This window comes from Phyllobates terribilis, unplaced genomic scaffold (assembly GCF_046119375.1).
Source record: "Phyllobates terribilis strain yellow unplaced genomic scaffold, ASM4611937v1 Scaffold_2__4_contigs__length_985480577, whole genome shotgun sequence".
Lineage (NCBI taxonomy): Eukaryota > Metazoa > Chordata > Amphibia > Anura > Dendrobatidae > Phyllobates > Phyllobates terribilis.
The window spans coordinates 361,059,281-361,077,644 of NW_027362762.1; the positions used below are offsets into that span (position 1 = coordinate 361,059,281).

General features: G+C 39.7%; 1 protein-coding gene across 3 annotated transcripts in view; it reads right to left on the minus strand.

Moving 5' to 3' along the window:
- FRMPD4 (FERM and PDZ domain containing 4) overlaps positions 1-18,364 on the minus strand; it is a 773,166-nt gene that overhangs the window by 662,752 nt on the left and 92,050 nt on the right. For 2 of the 3 annotated variants that reach the window (XM_073664698.1, XM_073664701.1), the window contains exon 2: positions 2,340-2,468. The exons of the other annotated variant lie outside the window; for it this stretch is intronic. In XM_073664698.1, the coding sequence (XP_073520799.1) occupies positions 2,340-2,468 (129 nt within the window). The remainder of the gene's footprint in view (positions 1-2,339; positions 2,469-18,364) is intronic. 3 annotated transcript variants of the gene reach the window in all.

An 18,364-nucleotide genomic window follows, 5' to 3' on the forward strand; every position in this document is an offset into this window, starting at 1 on the left:
TTTTTTCTGATTTCATCTTCCTAAGTGGCCTTAAGATAGGCAATAAATGACAAAGTAAATTGAAAATAACACTATCTAAAGACATGCTATCATTATTCCCTTTGCAATTACCATCATTTGAATGTGGTTTCTCTTTCTACACATTTACATTGAATTCTTTAATGCAATAATATTTTCCATGGAAACTAGTTTAATCTTTTTTTCTGTTTGCTTTTTTTTTGTGTTGCATTGCAGCATAGAACATCAATTGACTTCCTCACTAAAAGGCCGTATTGGCGGCTACAGTCAATAGAGGAGCACATCATTGTCTTAATCAGCAAACTGTAGATTGACCTCTGTTGTAGTTCAAACTGTTCTACAGAGTAGAAATGGAAGCTATATCATCGCAATATTCCACCTTACTCTGTAGAGAGATGATCTGCTCTAAATAAGGCACAAATATAAGCACGCTAGGATTTTTTTTAGCTGGTTAATTATCATTCTTTTTCCGCAATAATTGAAGTCAGCAGAATGTTCTATTTCAGTTTACCATTACATTTAGCTTACCTTCCATTCTAAACAAACATTGGTGGTAGCTTCTCCAGCTTAATAATCTTAACAGTTTGCCACATTGATTTATGTTAATGTACCATATCATTTAATTAAGGAAACTAGCCTATCATGCATTGGGCCTTTAGGGACTATTCAACTCGGGCTGACATTCCTTGTGAACCATGAGTGCAAAGTACATATAATTTATTGCAACACACGGTGCATTGATGAAAAATATAACACATTGGATGACTTTATTTTCCGGTTTTTGTCATGTATGAAAAAGTGATATTTTAAGTTTATTTATAGCATGTTATTATGGTTCTATCATAAACTACAGTTTCCGCTGCAGTGAGGTCTCCTTTGATAACTCCGAGTACTATATATGTGAAAGCACATGTATGTTACTAGCAAAATTTTGGCCTCAAAAGGTATGTTCATACATCACTTTTTTTGCAGTGAAAAATGCAGCATTTTACTGTCGTAGCAAAGGGAGCGAGATTTTTGAAATATCATGCACACGTTGCTTATTTTTCTCCTTTCCGATTTGAAGCAGTTTTTGCAGCATTTTTAAAAATTTTCACCCATTCAAAAAATGCATTAAAAAAATGCATAAACAATGTTTTTCCCGCCAAGAAACACATTTTTTTTAAGCAGAAATGTCTACAGCAAATACTTAAAGGGAATCTGTCACCCACTGGCACTTATCTGTCCTCTAATATGGGCATACAGGTGATAGAAATGTGAATCTATACTTACCTGTATGCCTCATATTAGAGGTCTTGTTGCTGTGAAATGTCTACCTACCTACCACCTACTGAGTTAATTACAATGTTTTTCCCCTCCCCTGCATGTCACAGTGCCCTGTGATGTGCAGTTGTGGCGGCCAAATCCCGCGCTAGCACACTTCACCTTTTACGCAAGGCGCACTTCTTCTTGCCGTCTATGTTCATTATACTGCAGGCGCTGGGAAGTCAGAGTGACTCGCAATGAACATAGATGGCAGGAAGAAGTGCGCCTTGCGTAAAAGGTGACGTGCGCAGGTTTGGGATTTGGCCACCACAACTACACATCACAGGGCACTGTGACGTGCAGGAGTGGGGGGAAACATTGTAATTCACGCAGGAGGCGGGATTTCATGCAGGACCCAGGATGGGAATGCATCAGAAACTTGTAGGAATAAAAAGACATTTCACAGCAACAAGACCTCTAATATGAGGCATACAGGTAAGTATAGATTTACATTTCTACCACCTGTATGCCCATATTAGAGGTCTAATAAATCCCAGGGGGTGACAGATTCCCTTTAACATTTGCACATACCCTAAGGGCGCAGTTAGATGGCTGTATAAATTGGATCAAGACACAGTGCACGGACTGGCCGGTGGCTGCTGGCCAATCTGTGCACTGCGTTCCGATCTTGGTCCGATTTATACGGCTGTCTGATTGAGCCCTAAGGATGATAACAATTATTATACTGCAAATAACACTATTATAACCACACCATATATTGTATTTATCAAACAGAAGTAAATGAATGCGTTCTTATCTCAAGTTAAACCTTGCAGAACTATGTATTCATCAGCATTCCAAACAGTTGGTCTCAGCTTATTCGTGTTTGTAATACTTGACTGGCCAACAACAGACCGATTCGGACTGCTCCATGCACTAAGAAAAGCATGTAAAGCAGTAAGAATCTAACATAAACACAACATTCAAGAGCTCAAAAGGAATGTAACACAGTCAGAACAAGTTTTACTGAATATCATGAGAAAAGCTGCCAGTAATAGTTGAGCAAAACTTCGTACCTGGATCTTTGAAGTGTAGAGAGATCAAGGCTTTCTTCGTCACACTGTTGCCAGCCAGGGAAGTGAGAATGGAGATCACGCTGATATTTCTGCGTTTTGGTGATTGCAGCGTCTTGTACAACTCCTGAGCTGTGAAATATGCATTTCACTTTATTTACCTTAATATAAGTCATACTCTTCTAGCAACAAAAAAAATTCAGCTCAACATTCATACGTCATGATGAAAGTCATACTTGTTACTCGTAGTGTGCGTTAGCATTTTGTTGCATTCTGTGCACACATTACAATCCCATTATCCAGAGATCAGCAGTGCAACTCAATATCAGTAAAGTTCGATCCACATTCTACAAATTTCTTTGCTCTTGACTTGCTACCCTTCACAACCCAGATCGATAACTACCAGGGTAACAAAGGATACCCTTGGGTACCAAAGCTCTGACACATCAAGTCTTAATGGTCCAGTAGAGAACAATTTAATTTTGGAGTTAATTTGAAACTAATGATTTGCTATTTGTTATAGGTTGAATTACACATGGCCTATTTGACCTTATTGATAATGGGACTTGTGTCCAATAACAAGAACAATATTTATGATGCAGTTAAAAGTTAATGTACGCCCAGTTGTGTTAATCTTTGTTTTTATATTATTATAAGGTTTGTATTTATTTTTAAATTGCATTTTTTTTATAGAAAAATGACAAAAGATTAATCATGCATTTTTACCCTGTATCAGTGTAAATCACAGTCTTCTATGAAGGTCAGCCTGTGCCTGAGCTTCACCAAAGTACCAAGATGGCAGATGTAGGTGACCTCAACAGGCCCACCTTCTGCCATGGAAACACGGTTTCTTGCAATCATGTGGAGGAGAGCCAGTGCACATATGCACCAGTGACACCTTCATTTAAATGCCCATGTCTAAATAGTTGACAGTTGCGATCAGAGCTCTGGCTGCTGTTAGAGGCTGATACTAGCTATGTAACACTGGCAGTATTTGCCACATGTAGAGCAGGCTCAGCTGCTGAGCCCACTCCACACACCCTGATTAGTTCCATGATGGATATATATCCATTATGTGGTGTTAAGGGATTAAAAAGAGTTTGTCACCTACAAAATGCATGTTAAACTAGCTATACAATGATATAAAGTTCTTAGCCCCTATAAAAATCATACTAGCACTGTAGATTTGTAGATTAAAATGATTTTAATTCAAATGCAAATGAGGAGGTTTCAGTGCACATTTCACATGGCGAAGGGCTCTGTGCACTTTTACAAGACCATAATTTGTAATTGGAGGACTTCTGCTTCTGTTTAACAGCTCTTGCTTCCTCAGATCGAATAGTGCTTGAACTTAGCCCGCATATCTGTGTGTGTTTGCGCTGACACTGTGTGCATACCTAGGGTCAGACAGTGTGGGCGGGTGTATTCTTCTCCGTAGCTCCACTCTGAAGCCTCTTGCTACAATTACAGATGTATCAGTGTAGTGAGCAGCACTCACAGAGAGGAACCTAGGAGGATAACAGGCTCGCCCACACAGTGTACACACCTTCTTCGCTGACCTTGTGTGAGCATGGCTTAACTTGGGCAGTGTCAATGCACATGTTCAGACATGCAAATTGAGTTCATGCAGTGCTGTCAATCAGAAGTGGGGGAAGTCCACAATACGCAAATTGAGGTGTTAAGATAGTGTAACAACTCACTTGGGAAAACAGGTAACATGCTAAAAACTGCAACTGACCCTGCCGGTTCCTGAACAGACCTGACCCCACGGTCCCTAGTGGTTCCTGCGTTAGTTGAGATAGCCCTAACCACAGACTAGAAGATGGCAACTTGGACCTATGCGCTTCACGTTCTTCCTAAAGAACTGGAGGGCAGAGCAGAGTACAAATTACCTACAGAAGGGAAAGTGTGCTGAAATAAAAGAGACCCCATGGTGACTTGGTGAGTAAAAAAAAAACACAAAATAAAGGATTAAATAGGTACTGTTAGATAATATGCCGCCTGCTTCCTAAAAAGAAACAGAAGATAGGTGCAGGGTAAAGAACATAAACAGCAGAGAGATAAACCCTAGATGGTCTTTCACTGACTGACTTAAACTACAGCAGTTTGGCTGAACATCCAAATGAGACTATCACCAGCAGCAAATTCCCATAGGGGGAAAGTATATAAAGCTGCATTCAAAGGTGATAGGGCAGACAAATGAGTAAATGAAAACACCTGTTACTCTAAAAAACTGAAGCAAAGATTTATAAGCTGTCTTCTATTGGAGTGATGCAACAGTTCTGTGTTGATATATGACACAAAAACTGTGACTTTACTTATAGGTTTTGTTATGTTTTATTCTAATATTTGGCGTTGTACAGAGAGTGTTTATATTTTCTTTGTTTTTTATTTCTTCATGATAATATCACTCTAATGTGTGTTTTCACTTCATAGTTGTGTTCTGTTGCAATGTAGTCACAATACAATAGTAGTATTCTTGTAGCGTCTTTAGAATCACTTCTCTATACTTGTCCTGACTCACAACCTACTTGACTTAATTGATCAACTGCTCTCTGCATGCAAAGATGACAAAGTTTATGATTAAATTAAATGTTGACATGTTCGGTATATGTTCTGTATAGATGGTGGTTGGACACTGAATAAGTTCCTCTTATGAGCCCAAGGAAGTTGTGTGTAACATTGCTTCTAGATTCTAATTAAGAGCATATTCTATATGTCAGTTCTGTATAAGTTGTTAATGATTACAGAAGAACATTACACCTATATCACAAGACTTTCTTGTGATATACCTCAGTTTTAATTTGACAATAATAAGGTGGAGGATGTCTTCTTTTAAATAAATATAGAATTTTCTAAGTCCTAATAAGATAAATATTATGAAATATTTACATATTTGCAATATTATAGATGTGTAGAATCTGTTAGAAACCATCAACCAGCTCTTATTGGTTTGCTTTTTCCTTACATACACATTACATGTATGTGTTAGGAGGGCGGTTGCAGACAACTTTATTATAATGGAACGCAACCGACCCCGGGGTCCGCGATGCAGCCTGGAGGACTGCTGCCGAACACTTTCCAGGTGAAAAGGAAAGCAACCAACTTAAATGATAAACCCTTCCATGTTACTGCACACAGGAACGGGTATAGCGGTACGCTCTATCTCCGTTAACAGTACGGGAGATATGCGACCGGAAAACTATCTGTAGTCCTGTTACTGCACAGGGACTACACTGGCGGCGCTAGGATGCGTGTGTGACTACGCCGACGGGTACACGTGCCCCCAGCCGGCGTGCTACCGGACTGAAGGGTACTACTCCACGTGGCTGACAGGCGATAGTCGTGGATAGGACGTCTGCAGGCTGCTCAGGGTGTTAGGCGACCCCTTTGGCAGAGCCAGACTGCAAGACGAAGCTACCTGCCTATTTCCACTAGCCTGCCTATTTCCACTACACCTGCCTATGGAAACTACATGGAACACAGTCATCCACACAACAGCATCACTTGCTCAAAGATCAGAGCGCGCCGCCATGTTTGTGGGCACGCCTTTTAAAGACTAAGCCATGCCCACTGTCGCACCATTGGTGACGCCACCTGTGGACCAATCAGGCGGTGCCAGGTCACCGGGTCAGGTGGTTGCCAAACCACCAATCACGGTCCGCCAGGTCACGAGCATGCTCAGTGCGGTGAATCCTGGACTTAGACTCCAAGAGCCCTATCTCCCTCCGAAACCTATGCTTAACATTGCTAGGCATAAAGACCCAAGAGACAATCTGTACATCTAGTGGACCAGCTAGGTGTTGGGGCTGATGATGATGCTGAGCAGCATCAGCCCTGGCTGGACTGGAATGGGAGACCATAGAAGGTTCTGGACCAATTTCAAATCCAGCAACAGCCTGACACCTAACAGTATGTTTGTATAGTCTCAAATATATTGATGGGCTTAGATATCAGAAATAATCTTTTACATAACTAAACAGCAACTTTTTAGTTGGTTTACGCCGATTAAAATGAATGGACTTTTTCAAGATAAGCAAATAATTAGGAAGAATACAGCACCACTGATTTGCGATGTTACTACTCGGGAATGCAAACTCCATCTATTTGTGGAGCGATCCAAATAGCACAAGTCAGCACACTAACTAAATAAAGTCTACATTTCTTTTGTACAAACAAGCAGCATTTTGGAGTTCATGCTGATTTGCTATCTGATCATGCAGACAACCCGGATTGCTGACGCACCAGAAGGAACGAGTGATGAGGTTTGGAACATTTCTACTCTCATAAAATCAAATAAAGGCCATCAATGGATTTTCATTATAGTCACTGAAGTTCTATATGTTTAAGTTAAAACATTTACTTTGCTTTATTGCTTTAAATTCTTATTGACTATTTTCACAACAAAATCTTCTGTAAATTATTTTTTTTCCTTCTATTACGCAAGATGGCCAATAAAAAGCACTCAATTCTCATTATTATGTACAAATACAGTGGTGCTTGAAAGCTTGTGAACTTTTCAGAATTTTCCTTAATTTTCCATATTTCTACATTAATTGACCTAAAACTACATTAGAATTTCATACAAGTCCTAAAAGTAGATAGAGACTGAAATCAAACAGATGAGTTAAAAATGTTAATATTAGACTGCCATTGATTTAATATCACATGCTTGTGAACAGCAAAAGTATGTGAACCTTCAGGATTAGCCGATAATTTGAGGGTGAAATTAGAGTTTTGTGTCTTCAGCCAATGGAATGACAGTAGGCGACTCGTTTTACTTAAAGTATAGGGATTTATCACGGTCTGATCTTCATAACACATGTTTGTCGACTTTTATTACAACATGAACAAAGGAGATTTCTGAGGACCGCATCTGTGAAACACAAAGTTAGTAGAATCATGGTTTTGCCTGTTTTGCTATCATTGATGGAACAATAAAATCTGAATTAGACCCGCAAATTCTCAAGAAAAACATCTCTCCATGAGCTGAATATGAAAATAATTAGGGTCATGCAGAAAGACAATCTTCCAAAGCACAAAAGTTGTTCCACATAAGAATGGTCAAAGAAGAATAAAGTTAAAGTTTTCTGAGTCAAAAAATGAGAAAAAAAAATGTTGTGGTGGGCGCCGTCATGATGAAGACAAGGATGAGAAGATGTAGAAAAAGAGAGATAGTAACGCGTTTCAAAATCGATCGGATTTCTTTCTCAGGCTATCTTACAAAGAAGTATATAAAATAACTTATAAAGGAAGCCATGATTCAATTCACTTCTCTATACTTCTTTGCATAATAGCCTGAGAAGAAATCAGATTGATTTTGAAACGCGTTGCTGTCTTTTAATAAATGTTGTTTTTCTACACTTTCACATCCTTGTTTTCATAGTGACATCACCCACCACATTTTATTTCTAATTTTTTTGCTCGCAATTTTTTTAATAAATCACTCTGCTGGCTTTAACAGGAGGAGCAGCAGTCTATATGAGGAATACCACTTCACTACTACTCTCATCAGAGTTGTGCCTGACCTGCACACCTCCACCAGGTGAGCAGATTCCACTTACTCTTCCCTGTTTCTTATTACCAGGACTTTACCATGGAGCAATCCTATTTTGTCTTCTAGTTAAAGTTTTAGAGTTGCCAAGCGAAAGTCCTGACCTTAAGGCTACATTCCCTTGATGAGTATTTGATGTTGCACATTTTCTGCACCATTTCTGCAATCATTATGCCCCCTTTACACCTCTGTTTTTTTGGTCTGTATGCGGTCTGTTTTCTAAGGACCGCAAAAACGGACACACACCCACACGCACGCACACCTATTGTATTCAAAGGTGGTGCGCACATGTCAGGTTTTTCACACCGACCGTTGGGAGGCTTAGTATAGCTTTTTAATTGCATTAGTCAGGAATGTGGATGTGAAATTAATATAGTAGCATGGGATAGTGCAGGCCCGTGGCCACACTAAGTTACATCTTGAATACAAGAGTGATTGTGACTAAGTGATACCTCAGAGAGTGATGACTATGAATATATATAAAATGGAGATTGGTATCATCCCCTAGTTCATCTGAACAACATACTGACCTCTGCGCATTTAATTGTGTATTCCTTTTAAATAGTGTATATAAAAGTTAAACCTTAATAGTCTTTAGTTAGGGATTATTTTGCCTTTGGAACACATTGAGAGTAGCATGTGAACCTGGCTGCAGTGATGTCAGTAAGGTTATCGCAGGTCAAAGCTGGCCCGCTCACACAGAGGTTACCGTGAGAATTGCTGGCTGTGACCTGCGATAACCTTAATGATGTCACTGCTCATCACTATAGCCGACTTCACACGCTACTCTCAGTGTGTTCCGGCAGCCGTGGTGAACGATCACATTGCTGATCTCATCGCTCGCCACAACCTCCAGTCGTGACTCGTCGTGGGGCCTCCTTATTATGGATTTACGGTGGACCCTTGTGGATTACTTTATTTTGCTAATAAATGGGTAAAAGAGGGTAATTGTCGGGGGGTGCTTTTTATAATTAAATTACTTTTCTCTGTGTTTGAGTTTGTTTCTTTTCACTATGGGGTTAGTAAAGGGGGTGTCTGACAGGCACCTCTCCATTACTAATCTCTGGGCTTGATCTCAGCGAACATTACACAGCTGGCATCAACCCCAAACCATTACCCCGGTTGCCACTGCACCAGGGTAATTGGGAAGAGCTGAGGCTAAGCGCCAGAATTGGTGCATCTAATGGATGCACCATTTCTGGGGAGGCTGAGGGCTGGTGTTATTGATCTGGGAAGGGGCCAACATACCTGGTCCTTTCCTAGCCTATTAATATCAGCCCGCAGCTGTCTGCTTAGCCTTTGTTGGTTATTAAAAATAGGGGGGACCCCACATCATTTTTTTTAGGGTTCCCCTTTTAAATAACCAGTTTAGGCTACGCAGACAGTTGTGAGCTTTTATTAATAGACTGGTAAGCTTCATAGATATTGGCCCCTTCCCAGAATTATAACACCAGCTCACAGCTATGGGCTTTCCCTTAGCTGTTTAGTAAAAATAAGGGGAACCCCATGCTATTTTCTTCAGTTATTTATTTATTTTTGTGCTAAATACAAATACAGAAAACTACACACACTGCACTGATTATATATATCTCACTAACATATTTCTATCTATCTATCTATCTATCTATCTATCTATCTATCTATCTATCTATCTATCCACATCTAGCACCTAAACATCTATCATTTCAATTCTGCATTCTATTCCAGTACCTTTCACACTGATGTTGCACACAGACGGCACACGAATACACAGATGGCACGCCGACCACGGATCCCACCGGTACAGGTTTTTCCAGTGCCGGAAACAACAGAGCGTGTGAAGGGGGTCTTACGCAAATTACGCAAATTAAGTTTCTTGCATTTTTGAGTGAAGTTTTTTTTATACATTTTTATAGTTTTTTTGACTCTGCAGTTTTTGTCTCTTGGTATCTTATGTTTAAACAAAGTCGTTCTGTTTTGATACATCCTGGTACTTGGCTTTGACAAAACTTTATTGATATAGTCATGTGTGGACTACATGTGTTTTTAGTGCGTTTCCACAGTGGAAATGCATTAAAAATACCTATGCATTTTTTACCTGCGGATTTTCCGCATTTAATGCAAGTCTTTGGAAAATATCTACACATAAAACTCAGTGTACCGCAAGAAAAATTCACATGTTGCGGATTTGAAACACGCGCCGTAGGTCAGCTTACACTGAGTAAAAAAAGAGCACAATTGGCCTTTCTATAAATCCCATCAAGTTTGCTGCAATTGTAAGATGCTGCATTTTTTTGATGCACCGAACATATGCAGCATCAAAAACTGACCAAAAACTCATAATGGGCACAGCCTATAGAAATGTTGTGGCAAGCAGTTCATGGGGGAAAACCTACCAACAGTTCAAGCTATTTCATAGGGAGTAATGGGATAAAATTCCTCCTAGCCAATGTGCAGGACTAATCCACAACTAACTGAAATGTTTAGACGCAGTCACAAATGCTGAAAGCAGAGGTTCACATATTTTTTAACACTCAGAGACATGTGATATTGGATGATTTTCCACAATAAAAAAATAACAAAGGCTAATATTTTTATTTCGTTTCTTTTGTTTGGTTCTTTTAGAACTTGTGTGAAAACCAGATGTGATTTTAGGTCACATTGATGCAGAAATATGTAAAATCCTGAAGGGTTCAGAAACTTTTGAACACAACTGTTTGACACTATTTGTAAATGTTTAATTGGGCAGAACATTAGACTAGTCCCTCTGCTACATAAGTAAGGCTCGAATGATAACATTATCTACATCTATTTTTCTGTATTTGTTAGGAGAACTGAGATGTTTTGTACTATCATCCAAGTCATTACACTCACCTAGATGAAATCTTTACTTTGTAAGTATTGGTTATTACATTCTGAAATATTGCAGCTTCAAGAAGATTGAATGCTAAACACATTATTGGCAGTGGTATTTAATTAATTGATCTATCCAGAGGCCATTAATTAAAAGCCTACTATACTATATGATACTCAGAAATGCCATCTGCTCATTCTCTTGGCAGACTCTTCTCCGTAATGCTTTGGCAAACACTCTAAATACTTCATGATCTTATACAGCAGAGCACACATGAAAAGATAAGATTACATAATCACATGACTTAAATATTTGTAGCTTCTAATCTAAGATTCAAGCATTGGACACAGCGAGATTAAGTGATTTGTCTAATGCACAAGACAGTGACACTTGGATTTAAATTGTGACCTCTATGACAATGTCATAGCATTCGAGGAGTTAATCTATTAGTAAGCTAGGTACATTTATTAGAACATCAACCTAGATCATGAGGTCCTGGTTACTCTACAATCTCACCCCTTATATTTTTTAGGATATCCTGATGGGGGAGACATGAACCAATTCTGGTGGACCTGCCCTAATGTCTGTTGACTATGGATCCGAGACTATAACCCTAAACTATACAGTTACTGGTCACAATTTAGCTAAAAAACCTGGAGAAGCATCGCTTACTTAAAGAATTGAGCCTCCTTCAGATGTCCATGTTTCACTTACAGTATGTTTTCTATCCAGATATAACATGTATACATTATAATCTATGGGGTTGTTCAATTGTCCTGTTTTCTTCTGCAAAGAGAGCATCCATTGAAAAAACCCAGGACATTTGATTTTTTCACTTGATAAAGACGCCGGTATGGCGTTGAAATAAAAAAACTTATTCTCATCATCATTTCTGAAGAATTGATTTACTCCGGTAGCGTAACTCACCTAAGTGTTCATCCAATTGGATCCACTAAAAAACCCAGACATGTTTTAGATCCAACTCACGGATCAAACTCGCCCATTCAAATGGATGGTTCAGCGGATAACACATGGGTAACTTCCATGTTATTAACTGTTTATTGCAAAGGAAAAAATGTTTTGCATGCATTTCTATGAAAAACTTATATTATTGCCAACGTCTGGAAAAAGATCACCCTTGATTTCTACAATAGGAAAGAGAATTGCTCCTCATCAGGTTTATACTACCTTAAGAAGAGCATAAAGCAGCGTCTCTAATGGGAAAGAGAATTGCTCATCAGGATCATAGTACCCTGATAGCATCATAAAGTAGTGACAACTGTCCTGACTTTAGCACTGCATTCATTTTTATAAAATCCCTAGTTATCAGCTCTGTATAACCCCACCTTTAACACTGATTGGTAGCTTTCTGCCTATGTACAGTGTATACAGAAAGCTGCCAATCAGAGGTGTGCGTGGGGATATATAGAGCTCATGAATATGGAGGACTACCTCACAGCAGGCTCACTAATTATAATCTCCTACTGATAAAACAGTGAAAAATTACAGTAAGCAGCCCAGTAAGGGACTATTTAGTTGCTTGTGCAGATATAGTGTTTCATTATAGAGTGAACTTAACGATCTCCAATGGCTATAGGAGTTCATAGTAACAACATCATGGCCATGGTTACCTATCGGCAACCCTCGCATTGCGAGAGAAGGGAGGAGGATGAAGGCTGAATCATTGCTCCCCTATACCAGTGAGAGCACTTAAATGCTGTTGCATTTGACAGTAGCACATAAGTGATTAAAGAGGAGTGATCAGAGCTAGCTCCAATTGCTACTGTTTGAGTTTTTTATGTTAACATAAAATAGGAGTACCTAGTATATATATAGGCGGCACCCACCATGTATGGAGCCGGCTCAGATACTAAGCTTGCGCTATACACAAGTACCAATTAGGTATTGAGAACAATATATAAAAAGACGCACAACAGTAAACACAAAGTAGGGGACTTTATCCCTTAGGAATAGGAGATACACACACTAAATAACACTTATGCCAAAATAAATTGCCATAGATTTATCCTTACAATAAGAAACAGGATATGGGTATAATGCCAAGAAATTCTAGTGATCCTATCAAACCCTAAGACCTCTAATAGACCCTATTGTAACACCGCCTAACAGCGGAGGTTGGCACCCTATTTGGTGTAAGGATGCCCCCCGCTCAACGATGGCTGGTCCCAGTATTCCTATTTAGCCCTATATTTTGCCCTATATGCAAAATAACACTAAGATAATATTGTTCAGAGGAGCATTATAGCTGGTGGCTCCATAATAACTAAACAAATGATAGCATAGGGCACCAATAGGAAAATGCATGTAGCTCATCAAACATCTCACAATAGTGATCCAAAGCTTGTGGATACAAATATAGGTAAGGCTAAAAAGGCAATGTATTAGTATTTCTTAAAAGAGAATTATAGCTGATAACCCCACTTACTTAAGACTAATGGTATATATACACCACATGTAAATAAGTACATATGACTTATCTGACACTTTTCACTCAATGCGTTTCCCCTATAAGCATAGAATTGATTACAAATTTTCTTTAGGTTTGAAAAAAAATAATCAAGATTTTATTTTTCAAGCTATATCAGCCAGCTCTAATGGGCAACACTTCATGCAAATGTCCACAAGGTGTTATTACATGTTTCCAGTAGTGCCTATCTTCCGGCAATGCCAGTTGTTTGCCTTTAGTGCAAGGAGTGGGACCTGCGATTATCATCTGATAACCAGAGTGGCATCATTCTGAAAAAGATTTCACCACTTTAAGTATATTGCAGGCTGTGGGTGAACATTGTAGTTTCAATGTGAAACCCACACATGGTGAACATTCAAATTAGAAGAGGAAATTGCCATACTAGTATTGTTGCTTTTTCCAACATATGTACTTTTAAACATATTAGCAGCTTGGAGTCACCACAAGGGGGTGCAATTTGTATTCAGTTTATCAGACTGCTACACAAAATCAATAGGACAAAATCAATTATAGGGGATCTGTCAGTTAGATAATAGTGTTGAGCGAGTATGTTCTGTTAACCCTTTCGGCGAGTATGCTCGGGCTGAGCTCTGAGAATTTATAGCTGATCGGTGATATGGTTGAATCGCTCCCGTGTGCATGATTTGTGACTGTTTGACAGCTTTATTACATGTGAGGAATGTCTATTTCTTACACATTCCTTACATGTAATAAAGCTGTCAAACAGTTGCAAATCATGCACACGGGAGCCATTCAACCATATCACCGAGCAGCTGTAAATACTCGGAGCTCGGCCTGAGCGTACTCGGAACAGAACATACTCGCTCAACCCTATTAGATAAACACTTCCAAATCAATTATATATGGGCGTAGAGGTTTTTGAAATGTAAATCCATTGACAAATTTACATCTTGTACAGTATCTGTTGCTGCATTCCCAAGTAATGTTTTCTTTCATATGCAAATGAGATGTTAAAGGGGTATTCCCATCTCCAAGATCCTATCCCAATATGTAGTAGGTGTAGTATTAATAATATTAGCAAATATCTCCAATTAGAAATGTAGTATAGTTTTCTTGATTCTGTCTCTTTCCTCATGCGCAGGGCATTGTAGGACCTTAGGTATCCATGGTTATGACCACTAGCAACTAGCTAACTAACTGTCACTTTATCAGTGGACGTAACCATGGATTCCTGCAATGCCTGCACATGAGGAAAGAGACATAGCGAATCAGAAAGAAATATACTACATTTCTAATTGGAGGTATTTGCTAATATTATTATTATTACACCTACTACATATTGGGATATGATCTTGGAGATGGGAATACCCCATTAAGTTCAACAAAGCACTTTCCGAGCCTCTGCCTCCTGAGTGGGATTCCCTATCCAGCACTAGCCTCTTCAGCTTGAATGATAGCTCTTGTTATGTCACGCACCAGAGAAAGAAATCAGATGATAATCAAGCTCAAAAGGCTGGTGCTGTGCAAGGCGATGACCTTAGGAGGCAATGGCATGTTAAAGGGATTCTCCAGGACTCTGCTCATTTTTCCCTATGTGGCTAAGACATTACAGACAGGTAGTTGCTAACTACCAGCCTATTCTACTTGAAGCTGATCTCTGCCAGCTCAGAGCAGTCACAGACCACTCCTGCTGGTAAATCTGGTGATGTCAAGTCGACAGAGCAGCTGCTTCTTCTCTTCCACTCTGCTCTGTTGATGAGGCGTCACTGCCGATGTCATGTCGACTGACAGCCGGCTCCCAGTCGACAGAGCAGACCAGATGAGGAATGGCTGCTCTGTTGACATGGTCAAATGATGCAGCAGAATTGGCAGCAGGAGCCGTCTGTGAACCGCTCTAAGCCGGCACTGTGCCGAACAGGTAGGTAGTTAGCAAATGTCTGCCTCTAAGTTTTTAGACCCATAAGAAAAAAATAAGCAAATAAATAAAATGCTAATTATTCTGGAGTGCAGCAACAGAGAGACGATTTAAAGGTGTCAATGGTTTAGAATTCAAAGACCTGCATGGCCATTTAGGTGGTTTGGGGGTTAATCCTACTTGTTGATCTTAATTCTATATGTATTAAGGCCTGTTATTGCCATTTTGTGTTTTTTTTTGGTCCAAAATTATCTGATGATTAATTTCTTAAAAAGAGTCTGTCAGCCCAAACTGACAGTATAAACTAATCACATAGCATTGTAGGGAAGAAAATTACTATATAAATCACTTCTTTAGTGTTCCAATCACTCCTGCCATTATGGAAAAATTGAAGCTTAATCAAATATACTAATTAGAGTGCTTGGTGCACCCTGAGTGTGGCCAAGAGGCATAACTCACCGTTCCTCCCACTGGTTTTGCATGTCTCTGCCTCCTTGACTGGTGATTGATAGCACTGGCTTGCGTGGAGTGAACATTGTCTGCAGAGAAAGCTTAGGCAAAGGTATGCTATCAATCACCAGTAAGGGAGGCAAAGACATGCAAAACCAGTGCACTGAGCCTCTTGGCCACACCAAGAGTGCACTGAGCATCTGATTAGCATAATAGACTAAATTTCAGTTTCTGCAGAAGAGAGTCAGTAATTAGATAATTAGAACACTTCTAGTGTAATTGTTATGGGGCTATATTCCTTACATGGCTATGTGCTTAGTTTTTACTCTCAGTTTGTGCTGACAGATGCTTTTTAATACATCTACCAGTCAGAGTTCTGTTTCTCTAATGCAAAGCACCAATCTCCTGCAGCCACCACTAGGGAGAGGTTATTGGCCTTGCGGTGTTATTATTCATGAGCACCATCTAGTGGCAGCTAGGAAGTCAGCATATTATATTTTAATGGGAACCTGTTAGTAGATTCATGCAGCCAAAGCTGCGGGCAGCATGAATCATATACTGTCTGCAATCATATATTTTTCTCTGAAAATAATCTCAAGTATAAGTTTCTCTGAAACTTCAAAGTTTAGCCCAGTGACCATTGACTAGACTAGTCCAACAACGCCCCCGCCAGGCTTTTCCCAGCGCCACCTCATGTGATTAACAAGTCTATCTTCCAAGTGATCTGTCAATCACCTGGAGCGCCGCTGAGAAAAATCAGAGAGTTCCATAGAAAAATCTACTTGGCTGCAATCGTGCACTCAGGTTAGATTCATGCTACCCGGGGTTTAAGCAACATGAACCAGATAAAAGTTTTCCTTTAAATCTATTTATTTGCTGGGGATTTAGAGCTCTTTATCGCAAAAAAATGAGTTCTGACTACTATAAAGATTCATTAAGAGATTAATCATTAGAGAATGTTGAAAAACTAAATGGTATTCATGGGTAGACAGTCACTTTAAGGTGACTTATCCAGCTGGCTGCCCAAACATAATCATTATTGAAGGGCCGAATTGTTGCCCTATATTTCGTTGTTAATGCATTAATGAATGCAGTCAGTGAATAGGGCTTTGTGGATCTTTATAGACAAGCTTAATATTTAATTTTAACAACATAACAATATAATATAGTGGTAACTTACATCAGCAATAATGAACACTTTCAAGTCACATATCAATATACTATATATCATAGAATATGCCCTTTCCATTATACTTTTATCCCATATATCCTGACAACTTCTGACATTATTCACTCATGCTTAATGCATTTGATTTTTTGTGGCCTTTTAAATACTATTCATAGGAAAGTAGGTAATGATTAAACCAAGTCAGAGTAGTTTTATTGCCTTAGGCACCTCAATACTTTACTCTAAAGAAAGAATCAGCATCCATTTCCTGATGTAATTAAAAGTATATATACAATGCAGGAGAACAGAGACAAATGCTGCCAAATGTGATTTAGCAGATCTAATGTTGATACAAATGGATGAGTTATTTTGGTGAATATGCCATTAGCTGACAGTATTCATTCCCTGTTTGTTATCGTTCAATAGTATTTTAAAGCACTATAGCTGTGTAAAGCTTATGTAACTATAAAATGTAAACCGTTCAACCTGTGATTAAATGCAAAATGGTTCATTTATTTCAAAATAATTGACAAATTTAATGTATGCATATCAATAACCCTACTACAGTCGGGTCTAATCCTGTAGCACAATATATATCTTACTTCTATCTATCTATCTATCTATCTATCTATCTATCTATCTATCTATCTGTCTATCTATCTAGCAAAATATAGGAGCAGCACAAGCAAAAAGCAAATAGTTACAAGTGGGAGCAATACCAAACCTCTGAATGTATCCAAAAAGATAAAGCCAGCACTCCAAGAGTCCAAAATATAGTGGTTTGTTGACCCATCATGTCAGGGCGACGCTTCGTTCCAAGTGTGGAATTTTTTCAAGCACCTTGACATTGACATAGACATCACAGTAGACATGGGGCTGTGGCATAGACATCACAGGAGACATGGGGCTGTGGCATAGACATCACAGGAGACATGGGGCTGTGGCATAGACATCACAGGAGACATGGGGCTGTGGCATAGACATCACAGGAGACATGGGGATGTGGCATAGACATCACACGAGACATGGGGCTGTGGCATAGACATCACAGGAGACATGGGGCTGTGGCACAGACATCACAGGAGACATGGGGCTGTGGCATAGACATCACAGGAGACATGGGGCTGTGGCATAGACATCACAGGAGACATGGGGCTGTGGCATAGACATCACAAGAGACATGGGGCTGTGGCATAGACATCACAGGAGACATGGGGATGTGGCATAGACATCACAGGAGACATGGAGCTGTGGCATAGACATCACAGGAGACATGGGGCTGTGGCACAGACATCACAGGAGACATGGTGCTGTGGCACAGACATCACAGGAGACATGGAGCTGTGGCATAGACATCACAGGAGACATGGGGCTGTGGCACAGACATCACAGGAGACATGGGGCTGTGGCATAGACATCACAGGAGACATGGGGCTGTGGCATAGACATCACAGGAGACATGGGGCTGTGGCATAGACATCATAGGAGACATAGGGCTGTGGCACAGACATCATAGGAGACATGGGGCTGTGGCATAGACATCACAGGAGACATGGGGCTGCGGTATAGACATTACAAGAGACATGGGGTTGCGGCATAGACATCACAGGAGACATGGGGCTGTGGCATAGACATCACAGGAGACATGGGGCTGTGACA